Here is a 14,810-nt window from a genome sequence, read left to right as displayed (position 1 = left end):
TCAGCGTAGCTGGTTTCATATAAATTGTTTTACATATACAATACAGTTGAAATGGAGGATTTCGTTAGGCTTCTGGTTTCTGAATCTGAATCTGTTTCGTTTCACTTTCTGTTCTCGTGGTGCTCGATGTGTGGTGTCTGCTATTATTATTGTTTTTAGTTAGTTGCTGTATGTGTGTGGTGTCTAAATTTACATATAATTTAACACTAAATGTGTTCGTGTAGCAATGTAATGTATTTCCTAGAAGATCGTTTAACAAATGACATGAGTGGGTGTGGAGAGATGGGGTATTATTAAAAGTACAATTTCTTGTTTATTAAATGTAATTTTTCGTTCGTTTTGTTTCCGCCTTTTAGTTGGTTGTTATGCATTACATTGGTTAAATAATTACAGTTATATAAAGTTAATATGTTTACGCTATCCAAGTCGCTAGCCAAAATACTACGATAAAAATCAAAGATTGATTAAATACTCTTATCGAAAAATTCTTATATTTTTGTATGCTTGCATTTCTCCTTCGTATGTTTTACATTTACCAGTCGTCAAATCGGACTAAACGATGAGTGGGGATTTGGGGTTATATAATTGGGAAATTGGAAAATGGGGGCGATGTCTGCAAATTTTTTCGAGGGAGGGGGGAGGGGTGCTTTTAACAATCGTAATATAATTTACACATGCATCGACAATTTCGGATGGGCAAAGGAACAAATAACTCGTGCACAAATTTAAATATTTATATGCAGATTATATATATATATGTTTGTATGTTGGTAAGTATGTATAATTCGTACACAAAAATGTTCATATCCCTTATAGCCATTAAATATATATAATAGGTATATAATATGAAGTTACAATTAATAAGGATAATAATTTATGTATTTGAGTGCGTGACAAATTTTCAGTTTTAATGATTTTGTTAATATTTTTGTTGTTTTTTTCTTTCGTTTGTTTTTGTTTTCAATAGTCAACTCCTGTACAAAATTGAAACTTTCAACTGAGAAATTAAAGGTAGAAAACGAACGAAAGTCTCACTTAAAATAGAAAAAATTTACAATACAAATTTTCTTGAATATGCTTACATCTAAAGCTAACTATGCATTTTGCAGTTTATAGTTATTACATGATTATTTCCTTTTTTTGTGGTTTTTATGTTTGTTTGTTTTTTTTTTCAGTTTTTTTCATGAGTTTTTTTTTGTTTTGTTTGTATGTTTCAAGAGTCTAATTAATAAGGTTTTCTTGCATAGGCGTTTAGATTTTCATTTCTGGGCTGCTCAGAGCAACCCGTTGGATGCTGGGAAGCCACATGGGCGGCGCCTGAGGCGCCCTTGGGGGCGTGGCAGAGGGGTGACAGGTGGAGCGGGAGTCGCGCTGTTTGTGGGCAAGGGTCAGGGGTCAACGTCAACAAATCCCCGCTGCGGCATTTGGGCGAACTTTAGTAACCACTAAACATTAACTAAATAGGTAAGTTTGTATATTATTAAATAATTATAATAATTCACACTTTTAACTTAAGACTACCATAATTAATAAAATTATTTGCAATTTAAACGAAAGCAAAAAATTAGGATAGGGACAACTATAATTAAGAAGCAGTTCTTTTTCGTTTTCTCTTCCGTTTTTTCCCATTGTCTGGGGCATTTTTTGCGTTTTTTTTTGTGTTCAGCTAAGAATTTTGCAATTTTTTTTGTTGTTAATTTTCTTCTTTTTTTTTTGTTGTTTTGCTTTTCCTTTTTTTGTTGTTGCTTTTAGATTATATGACCCTTTGATGCCACAGCTGGAGATGTGCTGCCGCCGTCACCTCTCCTCACTGAAAGTAGTTGTAGAATCCGGTCGTGGCCTGTCCCAACTCACGGATGGCCGCAAACGGATCCTTCTCCAGAAGATCGTTGCCACCAACCGACGGCGCGACTTTTCCGCCCGTTCCCGAACCAGCCACGCCCGCCTGCGCCTGCGACTGTCCCGGCGATGGTCCTGCTCCAACGCCTCCGCCAACCACCGCCTGTGGTCCCTGGCTCAGCACAGCCGCATAAGTGGTTGCCGATGAGCCAGAGGACTGCTGGTGATGATTAGCCGCCTCCGAGTGCGGCACACTGGGCGCCATCGCCTGGAACAGGTCCAGTTCGTGGCCGCCGCCCTTCATACCATTGAAATTGTTGTACAGCAGGCCGTGCATATGGTCCGATGACTTCACCGAGTGATCCACCACCGAGTTGTTGGCCTGGAAAAGTGCCTCTATCAAGTTGGCGCCAGCGTCCATTCCATGCATGTTGTTGTAGCCGCCATTTCCGCCTCCAATCCCGTTCCCGGTGAGCGCCTGGCGGCGATACAAGGGCACCGAGTTGTTGCCATTGGTCAGCATTCCATTGTTGTTATTACTGTTGTGACCGGCAACTCCTGCGCCAGCGACTCCCATCCCGACACCACCAACTCCGGCGCTGTTCAAGCCCACGTTGTTGTGCATGCCCACGTTGTTGTAGGGCTTGTCATTGAGCAGAGCATTTCCGGCTGGTTGGGAATAAATATATTAGTATGGAATGACAAGGCTCGCTGGTAACTTATATTTGATACTTGATAATGGGTTGCAATCAAACCCAATCCTTGTACTCTACTTCTCTTACCATTGCCCATAAAGTTGGTGTTTCCGACGCCGCTCAGATTACCTCCGCCATTGGGCGGCGCCTGGTGAAGACCAGGTCCGCCCAGATGATTGGGATAGAGTGGCCCAGGTCCTGGCGGTGGTTTGGCCTGTTGTTGCTGCTGCTGTTGTTGTTGCTGCTGCATCATTGCGAATAGGCGGCTTTGCTGCTGCTGCTGCTGTTGTTGCTGCTGCTGCTGCTGGAGATCGACTCCGTTCAAACCGTTGCTAAGCGGAGGACCAGGAGCATTGCCCGTGCCAGCTACCATGCCCAGGACATCGCGCAGTATCGGTTGCGCTACATCATTGGCTCCATTCATAATCGAATTGAAGACAAGATCGATCTGCTGGTTGAAGTTCTCCAGCGGCGGTGAAGCATCTACAGATTGCTGTGGAGGCTGCTGCTGCTGTTGACCCTGTGGATACATCATGGGATACTGCGGTCGCTGCACATGCGGATTGTTGAGCATCGGATTGTTAACCATTGGTGGCTGCGGTGGCTTGTGTTGCTGCTGCTGCTGCATTGTGGCCATCACCTGGCGCAGCATTTCCGCAAACTTGTTGGCACCATCCTGACCCACGGTTTCAAGAAGTTTAAGGTACCACTTGTATTGCTCCTCTTTCGGATTAAAAGCCATGTCATAGATGCTTACATTGGGTGGGAGTAGCTCGTGCGTCATTGGTCCAAATCTCATAGAGCTCGGAGACGGTTGCTTGCCGGCGTACATAAACGGATTGGGTGGTGGCTGTGGTTGCTGCTGTGGCGGCGGTGGCGGTGCTCCCGGATTGTAGCCACTACCATTGTGCCTCAGATAGGGAGGTGGCGGCGGTCCGTTCTCCATGGGCGACATGGGTCCGTTTGGCACACTGCTGCCCCTCTGCATACCCATCGGCGGTGCCTGCGGCTGTTGCTGCGATGGAGGCGGCGGTGGTCCTGGTCCGGGTCCATAATGCTGATGGTGCGGCAGTGCCTGGCCATGGTTGTACAGCGACTTCTTGGCCAAGAAGCCCAGTTCGCTGGGATTCCTTAGCAGCTGAGCAGCCGTCGAGGCATTCGGCGGCGGTGGCGGCACACTACCACCTCTCAGTGGAAGAGACGGGTTTGCATTGAGTGGCGGTGGCAAAGGACCCGGTCCACGTCCGGGCGCGCTAACTGGCGGTGGCTGAGGTTGCTGTGGCTGCTTACTGGGCGGCAACACACTCCACGGATTCGTTTGCGGCGGCGGACCCCAGAGACTGGCATTCGGATTTTGTGGTGGCTGCTGTCCTGGGCCTTGATTCTGTCCCTGCTGCGGTGGTCGCCAGTGCTGCATGGCTGGATATTGTCCATATGGTGGCGGTGGCCCCCCGCCGCCACCAGCTCCGCCTGGCTGCTGTGCGGGTGGCGGTCCACCGGGTGGCATTCCCCGCAAATGCGGCGCCGGTGGCGGTGGTCCTCTCATTCCCATGTGTCCGCCACCACCCCCGCCGCCGTAGTGTGGAGGTGGGCCTGGACCAGGACCGGGACCTCCGCCGGTTCCTGGTCCAGGGCCATTTCCAGACTTTCCTCCGACGGCAGCTGCAGCGGCCATCATGGCCATGTGGGTGGAGTACATGTGGGCTGTGAGCTGTTGCTGATTGGCAGCCATGGCAGCAGCCATTTGATTCATCTGGTGAGCAGCGGCCGCGGGTCCGGGACCCAGCATTCCAGCAGCGTTGGCAAAATGAGCCGGAGGACCCGGCGGTCCATGGCCACCGTGTCCGTGTTGCGGTCCATTTAGATAGAGAGCAGCCTGCTCCCGTAGGTACGCCTCGGGTTGGAGGGCACGCGGGACAAACTCGGGAGCCAGAGGATTTAGCACATAGCCACGCTTCAGCTCCACGCCATCCAGTTGGGAGCGCAGGTTCGACCAAGTTAAACCAAAAAGACTTTTATGTTCGTCGCAGATTTCAATGAAGCGCTCCCACACTTTGCGGCAGCGACCAATTGAGCAAAGTGCCACCGGATCACCAACCACTGCAACCAAAGATTGGGCTCGAGTAATAGCCGTGTTCAGCAGCTTGGAATTGCTCAAGAATCCATAGTCTGCGTCGGCATCGCCAATGCTGGTTGTGGAAGCGGAACCAGGGGCACTTCCTTGGGGCATGCACGTGCGTCGGGTTCGAACTGTGGAGAGGAATACCGCCCGAAACTGTTTACCCTGGACATTGAGCACTCGTTCTACGGATATTCCACCCATGCGCCGTTTTCTCAGCTCGGAACGAATGCGAAACACCTGATCCGAGTAGGGAGTCATGATGCCAATGCTGGTATCGTTCAGTTTACCCCAAGCACTGGGCCAACGTTTCCGCAGCTCGGAAACCCTTTCCACCACCTCATAAACTTCAGCATTATTATAGAAAGCAGTTGAGTTTTTATCCTGAACATCCTCTCCCCGAGTAGTGAAGAAGGTCAAGGGATAAAAGCGATCGTGCCGTGGCTGTTTTCCGGAGGCCACCAGCTTTTGTTCGTAGAAAAGCTCCGAAGTGAAACGGATGATGGCCTCGTGGGCACGGTAGTTCTCGCACAGCAGGATCTTGCAGGGGAAGTTGGAGGGATAGTGATCGTACAGCCGCTCCAACAGCGAAATGTGCAGCTTGCGTTCCTTGGCAAAGGCTGAGAACAGTTCCGGACTCATTTGCATGTGATCTCCAGCCAAAACGATCCTTGTAGAATCATTGGCCAAAGCCAGCGGCATAATTGCCTCGCATTCCATTGCCTGAGCAGCTTCGTCCAGAAAGATGTGAGTGAACAGTCCTTTGGGCAGACCCAAAGTGGCCAACTCCATGCTGATACTCAGCGTAACAACTACAATCCTATGCCGCATTATATCCTCCACAGTGGGCCTTAGGAAGTTGCCAACTCCATCGGTGATGCAGTATTTTTGCACCACACCGTTTACCGTGGCTGACCATCTCTTATGGTAGTAAACTCGCAGCGGTGTGGCTTCCTTCAAACCCTCCTCGATCCACGGATGCAGGTATTCCTTGATGTACAAGTCAGCGGCTGAATTCGAGTGTGTGCAGATCAGGATTTTGGCCTCCGGCTGCGTCAGCAGTTGTTTGATAGCTTGGGCCAGCGTGTAGGTTTTTCCAGTGCCAAAGGGTCCTATCAACAGGATTGGCGGCAACTTAATGCTCAGAGCCGTGGTGATGGCATTTACGGCCTCCCTTTGTTTGGCATTCAACTTCGGTTCACAGGAATCGGCCCACTGCTTCTTCGGTGTCCACGGTATGCTTGGTTCCAGTTCCGTAGCCGGAAAGATTAACCGGAAATCTGTGATCTTATCCACCGCATTGTGCCACTCGCAGTATGGCATTCGATTCAGCTGGAATTGTATGTCCACCTCCAGTTCGGTATCCGCCTGCAGAGCCATTGCCTCTACACATTTTGCGGATAGTTTCAAGTAAATCACATTCTTGCCCTTGTCCTCGATCAACGCCTCGTAAACTGCACGTTTAGTTGGGTCAGCTTTCGAATCGGGATCCTCAGGTTTTGAGATATACACACTGCTGCAGTTTGAGAGAATTAATCTGCCAGGAGACGTATCCTCCGAGATGTCCTTGCCCAAACGCATGAGAGCAAACAGTTCACCTGCCAGGGAATACTTGGCCGTGCTGGTTGCCATTCCCGCGGGGGTGAGAATGTAATTCGAGGCCACTGTGAGGCGAGTCCTTACATTATACCTCGCTATCTGCTCATAGCGGGCAATCTCCTCCACTGACAACAACTCATGGATGCGGGAACGATAGTTATTCTGCGTCAACCGCTTCTCCACAATGGTCGATTGTGTCAGAGTGAAAGTGGCTGCCCTGGGACAGGGATACCTCTCCAATAGCTCCCGTTCGTGCTCCAAATCGCTGAGATATGCCTCCGTTTTTAGATGAGTGCCAATGGTCGTTTCGAAGCGTGTGAGCTGCGTATTGGCGACATCCCATCGGGTAGCAGAACTGTTTATGATGTCCCGCTTGATCTCCTCGATTTTCTCCGCATCATTCACGGGCAACACATCCACGCACAGATGCCTCACAAGCAAAGGCTCCTGACCCACATCGAAGCAGATGGCTTGCCGAAAGGTGCCGTAGATCTCCGTGTGAAACTCAACTGTGATTTCGTGAATCAAAGTAGCAGAGTCCTCGGTGGAAGTATCCGTTTGCGATGAACTGCCTGCCAGCCACTCTTGGTCTGATTTGAGTTCCATGCTGGACTCCGTTGGCTTGCACATTTTGATGGACTTCAGGGCAAAGTGATTTCGATGGGCATCCTGCAAGAGGGCTACCGCTTTTAGCGGCTTCTTCGTCTCTAACTGGAAGAGCCACTCCCGCTTGGAGGTCTTTGAGCTAATGCTGGTCACCAGCTGCTGCTCACAGCGTGCCTCCATGTCCGGCACTCGCTCGCACATCACCCGCTCCGGTGCTGTCGCCTGGATCCAACGATCCAGCACTTGCTCCGTGTACGACTTGCCGTAGAGCTCCTTCTCACAGGCCTTCTGCATCCGCATTCGCCGGTAATCGAAGCGCTCTTTCCACTCGTTCAACTCATCCTGTCCATGGGCCTCCACGCATTGGGCTCCATAATGACAGATGTGCGCCTCGCTGAACGTCTCGCACAGGGAATAGGTGTCCAGTGTATAGCCACGGGGCGGCGGACGCCACTTCCAGTCGCGACCTAATCGGAAAGTCAAAACATTATTGAGTGTGAATGACTGGAAATTCATTTGTTTTTTTTTTTTTTATATATATAAATATATATGTGGCCAGAATTCAGTGTTGAAACATTTAGATATATAGTTTTAAAATTACTTTCGAGTTTTTTATTTATAAAACATATTGCCATTGATATTTAAACTTATGCAAACACAAATGAGATACCATATTCAGGTAACATTTTTATATTTGAAAGATTTGGTATTTGCAGAGGCAGTGACCTATTAAACATTGGAGGTTAGTGAATGCATAAACAGTGCTCCAATGCTTTCAAACAATGCATCTCTTTACACAACATTGGCATTCTAATTATAGCCATGTCTATCAAATCATAATTCTGACGGTAAACAGAAGGTTAAAATATGCACATAAGGCTAGTATCCTATTTCAGAATGCCTTATTTAAAATGCTGGCTGCAAAATACTCACCCTCATCGCTCATGATCACCTTCTGATGCGCCTCGGTCTGGCAGTGCTGTCGCAGTTCGTTCCTCGTCTGAAAGGTGATGGTGCAGTAGCTGCAGGTGGTCGATGGAGCCGCCTGATCGCACTGATCCGAGCCAGATCCGTCGCCGGAGCCCGGCTGGTGTTTTCCTGCCGTCAGCTTCATGGCCGCCAGCAGATCGTTGGTCTTGTGAAGACTTGTGCTGGAGCTGGACATGGTGCTGCTGCTGCCAGTGGAGGAGCTACTGCTGCTGCTCGCATAACTGCCGATTCCATTGCCATTCTGCTGCTGTTGCTGCTGTTGTTGCTGCTGCTGTTGCTGCTGCTGCTCACGCTTCTTCAAGCCCTTGTTGCTGAGCAGCTTGCTGTACTTGTCCAGCGGCAGGTTGTTGGTGGCCCAGTGATCCAGTTTGGTGTCCAGTATAGCCATCTCGTCCTCGAGACGGGCGTGTGGGATCTTCAGGGCCTGCGCCTTGTGCTGCCCGTTCATGATCATTTGAATGATGGACTTGTAACGCTCGAGGGTTTTCGATATGTCCGAGTATATCTGCTGGCCGCTCAGCTCGTTGATCCACTTGCTCAGGAAGATCTCGGCATCCTGAAAGAAAGTTGGAAAAGGGTAATTAATGCTAGATCCGCATTGCCGTAGTTCCAGTAAATTTCAGTATGCTTGGCATATTTTTACAATCTCATACAAAGCTCATTACATTTTCTTGGTAAATCATATAAGCATGTGCAGTGAAATGGAAAACCTTATCATCCCTGCTCTTGTAAACTCCGGATTATACATACCCCGTACTTGTGCATCTTGAAAAGGGCGTGGACGAGCCATCGGCGTGCTCTGGACACGCTGGCCAGGCACTCTGTTTGCTCGGAGAGCAGCGTGAGCACCTTGTAGGCGTCCGCCAGGCAGCCCTCGAACTTTCCCAGCTCTAGGAGGCACTCGCATCGGCCCAGTAGGCAGGCGATCTGCTGGTCCTTCTGGGCCCTCGATCCCGCACTCTGGCCACCGCTTCCCTGGCCGGGATTGGGCGCAATCAGCTGGTCGTAGAGCGCCACAGCACGGGCCCAGCTCCGACGTCGGACCATGTCGTGGGCCTGCATCTCCTTCTCGGCGGCCATCGTTTACTGGCTGGTGTTTAGTGGCTCCTCCGGGTGGTCAGTCATGCATGTGTGAAGTTTTCAGGTCCTTGTCTTGATCGCTCGTCTAAACTCTACGGTAATTCTGTAGGAATAGTTTAAAGTTTTATTTTCGACCATTTTATTCTGTGAATTTATACTTACACAAATTAACAGTTTTTTTGTGTGGTTAATAATAAGAAATCGATTATCGTTTTTACATTAATGTTTTAGATACTTTGCGGGCATTATGTTTACTGCAAAAAAAGATTTTTGGTTTTAGTTTTAACATTCTTTAGGGATTTGTTTATGCCACTTATTTGAGTTTTTTATTTTCAATTGGTTGAGTGTAATGTATTTAAATTTTGTTATCTTATTAAATATTTTTGTTGGTATAGAGCACGTATTGTTTTCTTTTGTATTTATGTTTTTATGCAGTTATTTCCCATGTATAGGTTTAATTTCACTTAGTTATTTTAATAAAACACATTTATTGTCTTTGGTTTGTAATAGTACTATAACATTAATGTATGCTTTTATCTTTAATGTTTATAATTACCGTTGTGTTCTTGAAAATTGCACACATTTTCACATTTTAAGTATTCTTAGTCCTGAATTTTCCTATTGGCGATTTCACATTTTTTATTTGTTTAAAGACCGGCTTGTTTGTTCGGATTGTTATTGGGATATTGAAGAATTGATTAAATCATCTTAGTTGACTGTTCGCTAAATCCAAAACAGAAATTGTTTATATCTCGCTTCTTATCGGTTCCCAAACAATTGTGTGTACTTAGTACAAATATACAGACGGATTTATAGAGTCCGCCTGCAACTAAGCATATATATATATGCACATATGTGTGATAAACAATCCAAAGTGCTGTGTCTTTATTTTTCGATTTACACAATTTTCATTCTAATTCGGTTACGCAAAATTTCATAAGAGCAATTTTCACACTCGCACCGGCACAAAAGGGGGGCGGAAAACTCGGAGGGGGGTGGCATCTCGGGGGGAGAAGAATCCGGTGGAAAACACTTGCACAGAACGAGAAAATTCGCCAGCATAATTAAAAGTAATTTTCAAGTTGTTTCTTATTATTTTTCTGCTTTTCTTCTTTTTTTTTTGGTAGAGGTGCTTGCTTTCTTTTATATTTGCTGCTACTTTTTTCGCTGCGTGTATGTGTTCGTTTTGTTGTTGTGCGGTTATTATTTATATGCGGCAATAAATGGGTAATGGTATTATTTATCATTGAATTGCGAGCGCAGTTGGCGATCAAATGCAAATGCCAGAAGTTTTGAGCGTAATGTTGATTTTTCTTGGCTTTTTTATATACATGGTCGGATTTTCTTGGCCTGACGTTGACTTTTCAGCTGTTCGCAGGCTAAAACAAAGGCACTTTTCACGGATTTTCCGCTGTTAGTCTACGGTTTATGTGGCTGGTTACGGTTCAAGCGTATTGAATTGTTAATTTGCACCATGCCCGAGAATCGAGCAGGATTTATTTTACCATTTTTCTTTTTACGTGCTGAAAACAGCAGACAGTCGCCAGTGTTGGCCAACGTCGCAAGGCACTCGCCGAGTATCGCATGTGGAAATGAATGGTGGGATCAATCATTTTTTCCAGTATATAACGAGTGACACATGCAAAACATTTAATGACGGGCAATAACAATTCAATTTTGTTTATTTTAATGCCATGTTAATTGCTCAATAAAAAGCGGCACAAAACATTACACGAATATTGACAACCGTCGCTTTCCAACACCGCATGCGAACTTGACAGCACTGGCGCATGTACTACACGATGATTTTGCCATCATATGAAAATATATGCGCACAATACATGCAAATGACCGCATTGCACTTTTATCTAATTAGTCAGTTTTTTATACGGCACGTTAATCGTTTTGCATGCTCAGCAAGCGACATTTACTGCGCTAAACCCTTTACAGCGCGTTTATGGCAAGTCAGCCAGCCAGCTGTACACTTGCTGGCCAATTTGTGCGTACATTTCGGGCTTTTGCACTCTTTTTGCGTTACCTTTGCACTAATTCCTATTGTTTGTACACTACGTACTAATTCTATTTTACATGGTTAAGCACAAAACTATGAGAGAAAATGCACATCACGTCGAAAAATGTTAAAAATAAGTTATGTATGTATGAGGGAAAATTCGCGAAATGCACCAGTGCTGAGCAGCGGCGCGAAATAGTGCTGTTCATGTCGCGCAGAAACCAGGGACAATCGATAGCACTGCGCCCGAAACTAATCGAATTCGAATGATGTTTACAAAGAAAAGTAAATTTCTAAATTAAATCAAACTCAGTTTTATTCAATTTTTCAGGTTTTAGATGACGTATTCAATTCAAAAGTAAGGTGTAATTAACAATATGCTTTAAATTATTTGAAAGTCAGCAGATTACAAAATACGTACTCAAAGTTTCAATACTCTGTAAAGTTGTTTATTCGAAACATTTTAATTGATTTAAATACGTTAACAGGCTGTTACCATGTTGTCTCAATGCTCTCGTTTGTGGGGCGGCACGTAGACTTGCTGCTGCTGCGTCTGACGATCTCCGCGGTAGCGTGAATGTTGCTGCTGCTGCAGATGCGGATGCTGCTGCTGCAGATGCGGTTGCTGCTGCTGCAGATGCGCCTGCTGTTGCTGCGCTGAGTTGCTCAGTGGCCTGTTCTGGGCATCGGTGATGGGCAGGATGTCGACCTTCAGCACCTCCTCATGGTTTCCATAGCCCATAAAGAAGACCACGCAAGTTTTCTCCGACACGCCCGTGATCTCAGCCTCATAATACTGGAAAGTAAAGAAGGAATGATAAGTTAAGTCCAACAAATCAATTTGAATACTTTGTGCTACTACTATTGCGAATGTAATTTCAGTCAATCGACCTAAACTCACCCTTCCATCGTCCCAATACTTGGCCATGCACAAGTCGCCCTTCTGCCACATCCACGCATCGCCTGGCACCATGCCGAACTGCTCCCTTGGCGCAGTTTGTGGCACAGCTACTGGAGCAGGTTGCGCACGGGAAACAGGTGCTGAAACGGGGCCAAAGGACGTGGGTGGCGATTCCTGCAGCTGCTGCTGCTGTTGTTGTTGTTTTTGGTTGGGCAGTGTGACGCCCTGGCTCTTTAGAAGGCTCATGGCAAACTCGTTGGCCTCCTTGCTCTGGAAACCCATGATCTTGCTGGGATCGTAAGTGTAGCCATTCGGCAATTGACTGTAGTTCGCGTGCGAATTGTGCCTGGGATTGTGATGCTGATTCTGATGCTTTTGCTTGGTTTGAGCCTTCTCTGGCTTCTGCGAAAGCAACTGAGCTGGCTGCTGCTGCTGCGGTGTTTCTGTGCCCGATCCCGCCAGGCGATTGGCTTGTCCCTGCCCCTGTCCTCCTTGCTTACGTCGATTCTCTCGCTTGGGCACACTGCTCACCTTGAGATTAGCTGTTTCCTCGGTTATCTTACTCAAACGGGCGTTGAAATCATCGCCAGCGCTACTTGTTGATTTCGCCACTGAACTCGCCGAAATTGAGCTTGCTGCCGGCTTGTTACGTCTGTTGCCATTGGCGTTGCCGTTCTCTGCTCGATTGGAGCCTCCGCGATTGCTGCCTCGATCGCTGCCACGTCGGTTGCCAGTGTGGTCCTTCCCATTGGTTGTTTCATGATCTGGCTTAATCTCGGAATTCGGTTTCACCGGTGCGTTATCCGAGCCATTGCGGTTGGCGGTTTTTACGGTTGCCGTGTCTGGTTTGTAACGTCCAGCTGGACGATCATTGAAGGCTCCTCGCTCTCGCGGTGGTCTCTCCTCTTTCGGCGGTTTTTCTTCCCTCGGAGGCCTGTCTTCCCTGTAGGATCGCTCCTCTCTTGGTGGCCTTTCGTCCCTGCCGCCACCTCGGTTACGGCCACCGCCTCGCGACGAACCAACATGTCCACCACGATGTGCGGCAAAGCTGCTCGATACGTTGTTCTCAAACCTAGAACGATCTGCAAACTTGCCGCCTCCGCCCATAGCTGAAGATTTGCTGTCGGACTCGCTGAAGCGCGAGTTTCCATATTGCTTGAATGGATTGAAGTGATTGGTAGTGGGTGGGGCAGTCGGAGCGGCAGCAAAGGTTTCTGCATTACTAGCGGCCGGTGTTTCCTTGGCGGGCAGTTTATTGGTTAGGAAATCAAACAGCGTGGTGTTGGCAGCCGGCTTGGCTGCTTCAACTTCGTCCTTGGCGCTAGCTCCGCGCTTTCCCTCTCTGGGCGGACGATCTCCGCGTCCCGGACGACCCACGGATTCAATCGGACCCACTCCGCCAGCTTCATTGCGTCTTTTTAGATTGTATAGGGCACGCTCCAAGTTGTTTCGGGTAGCAGATAAGGCACTAAGGGCCTCCTCCTCGCTGAAGCCCTTGTCTAGGATCTTCTTAACATTGTGATCGATAATGTTCTGGCCACCGCCGCCAAAGATCTTCTTGCCGCCGGCCTTGCTGGCCACGGCAATGGCCTCTGTGCGCATGGCATTGAACTCTTCGTTCTCCTTTGGCGTCTTGTCCTTGTCGCCCGAGGAGCCCAGGCTCTTGAAGTTCATTTCGCTTTCGGCGTTGCTATCGATTTTTCGGCCAAATGCCACCCACGGGGGTGGTGCTGATGTCCCATTCAAGGGGCGCCCACTGCGCGCATATCTCATCATGGTCCTGGCCAGATCCCACTTCTCGTAGAGTGCATCTACACGGCCGCCGAGCAGCTGAATCTCACTGGACTTTAGCAGCAGGAATCCCTGCAAAAGCTGCAGTTTCTCGGCCTTGAAATAGATCTTGCTTCCGGGAGCCACATTGAGATTCAGTTGGGGAACGGGCTCCAGCTCCAAGGCCTTTATGGAATTCTGCCCATCACTCAGATCCAACTGAAGGAGGCGTGGCGCCGCCTTCGATTCCTCATTCGCTTTGGGAGCGGCAATATTTCGCACACGCTGAACCTGCAGCACAATTTTACCGGGCAAAGTGGCATCTTCGCGTTTCGCGGGCAGTGCGCCACCGCCGATATCGCGCAGATCTCGCTGCAAAGCGTGAGTAATAGGTTATAATTAATAATTACATAGAATGCTGACCAGCCGGTTCGCCTACAACTCACATTCAGAGCATCATTGACTATTTTGCGGACATCCTCGCTGCCGACGGCTGTTGTCACGATTTTAAGGCCCTCCTCTGTCAGGTGCCTGCTTAAGTCGTTAAACAAAATTGTATGCTACAATTTAAAATCGTACTTACCACCCGACTTCTCGTAGTTTCTTGCCTAATTCCATTTTTTCATGAATATGATTTTTTTGCAACTCCGAGCTAGGGATGACAAAAGTATTAGATGTGTGTACTCGCTAGTGGTGTGCTGTGCGACGACTATCGGCTGAGGGTGCATACTACTATCGTTTAAGTTTAAATTGTTTAATAATATAAATGCTTTTATAAAATCGAAATATTTAAATATTGCTTGCATTTTGTATATATTTAGTTATTTAAATATTGCTTGCTTATTGCTTATATTAAAATATTGGTATATTTGTTTTTTGAATAATTGCATAAACACTGATTTAAATTTCATTTAAATTTGTTATTCTTAAGTGCGACGAGAACGAAAAATGGTCAAATTGGGTGCAACACATATACTCGTATCTATATTTTTGATAGATGTATATTGATAGTATTAAAATGGTATATATCTCAGTTATAAGCAATTGGAATAATAAATTGATTGCAAGTCGTAATCTCTACACTTTTAGCATATTAAAGAAAACGGTGTCTCCACAAAAAAGAGTACCCTATACGCGCAGCCACTCTAATGCCAGTTCTAGTTTAGGTGGTAATGCGAATGAAATGCGGTCACACCGCGC

The 14,810-nt window shown here is 47.3% G+C and overlaps 2 protein-coding genes across 4 annotated transcripts; both read right to left on the bottom strand.

The window, feature by feature from the left end:
- Window positions 1-215: 215 nt before the first annotated feature.
- Window positions 216-11,103, bottom strand: LOC6605700 (probable helicase with zinc finger domain). 3 transcript variants are annotated; one of them, XM_032719737.1, is made up of 6 exons: window positions 10,967-11,103; window positions 9,091-9,182; window positions 8,599-9,031; window positions 7,792-8,404; window positions 2,622-7,325; window positions 216-2,508 (listed from the first exon to the last, which is right to left on the bottom strand). In XM_032719737.1, the coding sequence occupies exons 3-6, from the start codon at window positions 8,926-8,928 to the stop codon at window positions 1,808-1,810; spliced, it is 6,348 nt and encodes a 2,115-aa protein (XP_032575628.1). In that variant the 5' UTR covers window positions 8,929-9,031; window positions 9,091-9,182; window positions 10,967-11,103; the 3' UTR covers window positions 216-1,807. The 3 variants fall into 3 exon arrangements, with proteins under 3 accessions (XP_032575628.1, XP_032575630.1, XP_032575629.1); XM_032719739.1 differs by lacking the exon at window positions 10,967-11,103 and adding an exon at window positions 10,434-10,735; XM_032719738.1 differs by lacking the exon at window positions 10,967-11,103 and adding an exon at window positions 9,485-10,404.
- A 263-nt stretch (window positions 11,104-11,366) lies between these two features.
- On the bottom strand, window positions 11,367-14,299 carry LOC6605699 (tudor domain-containing protein 3). Its single transcript, XM_002030479.2, has 4 exons — window positions 14,194-14,299; window positions 14,057-14,141; window positions 11,841-13,982; window positions 11,367-11,735 (listed from the first exon to the last, which is right to left on the bottom strand). The coding sequence occupies exons 1-4, from the start codon at window positions 14,226-14,228 to the stop codon at window positions 11,445-11,447; spliced, it is 2,553 nt and encodes an 850-aa protein (XP_002030515.1). The 5' UTR covers window positions 14,229-14,299; the 3' UTR covers window positions 11,367-11,444.
- Window positions 14,300-14,810: the final 511 nt, after the last annotated feature.

This window comes from Drosophila sechellia, chromosome 3L (genome assembly GCF_004382195.2).
Source record: "Drosophila sechellia strain sech25 chromosome 3L, ASM438219v1, whole genome shotgun sequence".
Lineage (NCBI taxonomy): Eukaryota > Metazoa > Arthropoda > Insecta > Diptera > Drosophilidae > Drosophila > Drosophila sechellia.
This window is presented reverse-complemented; position numbering and strand designations above follow the sequence as displayed.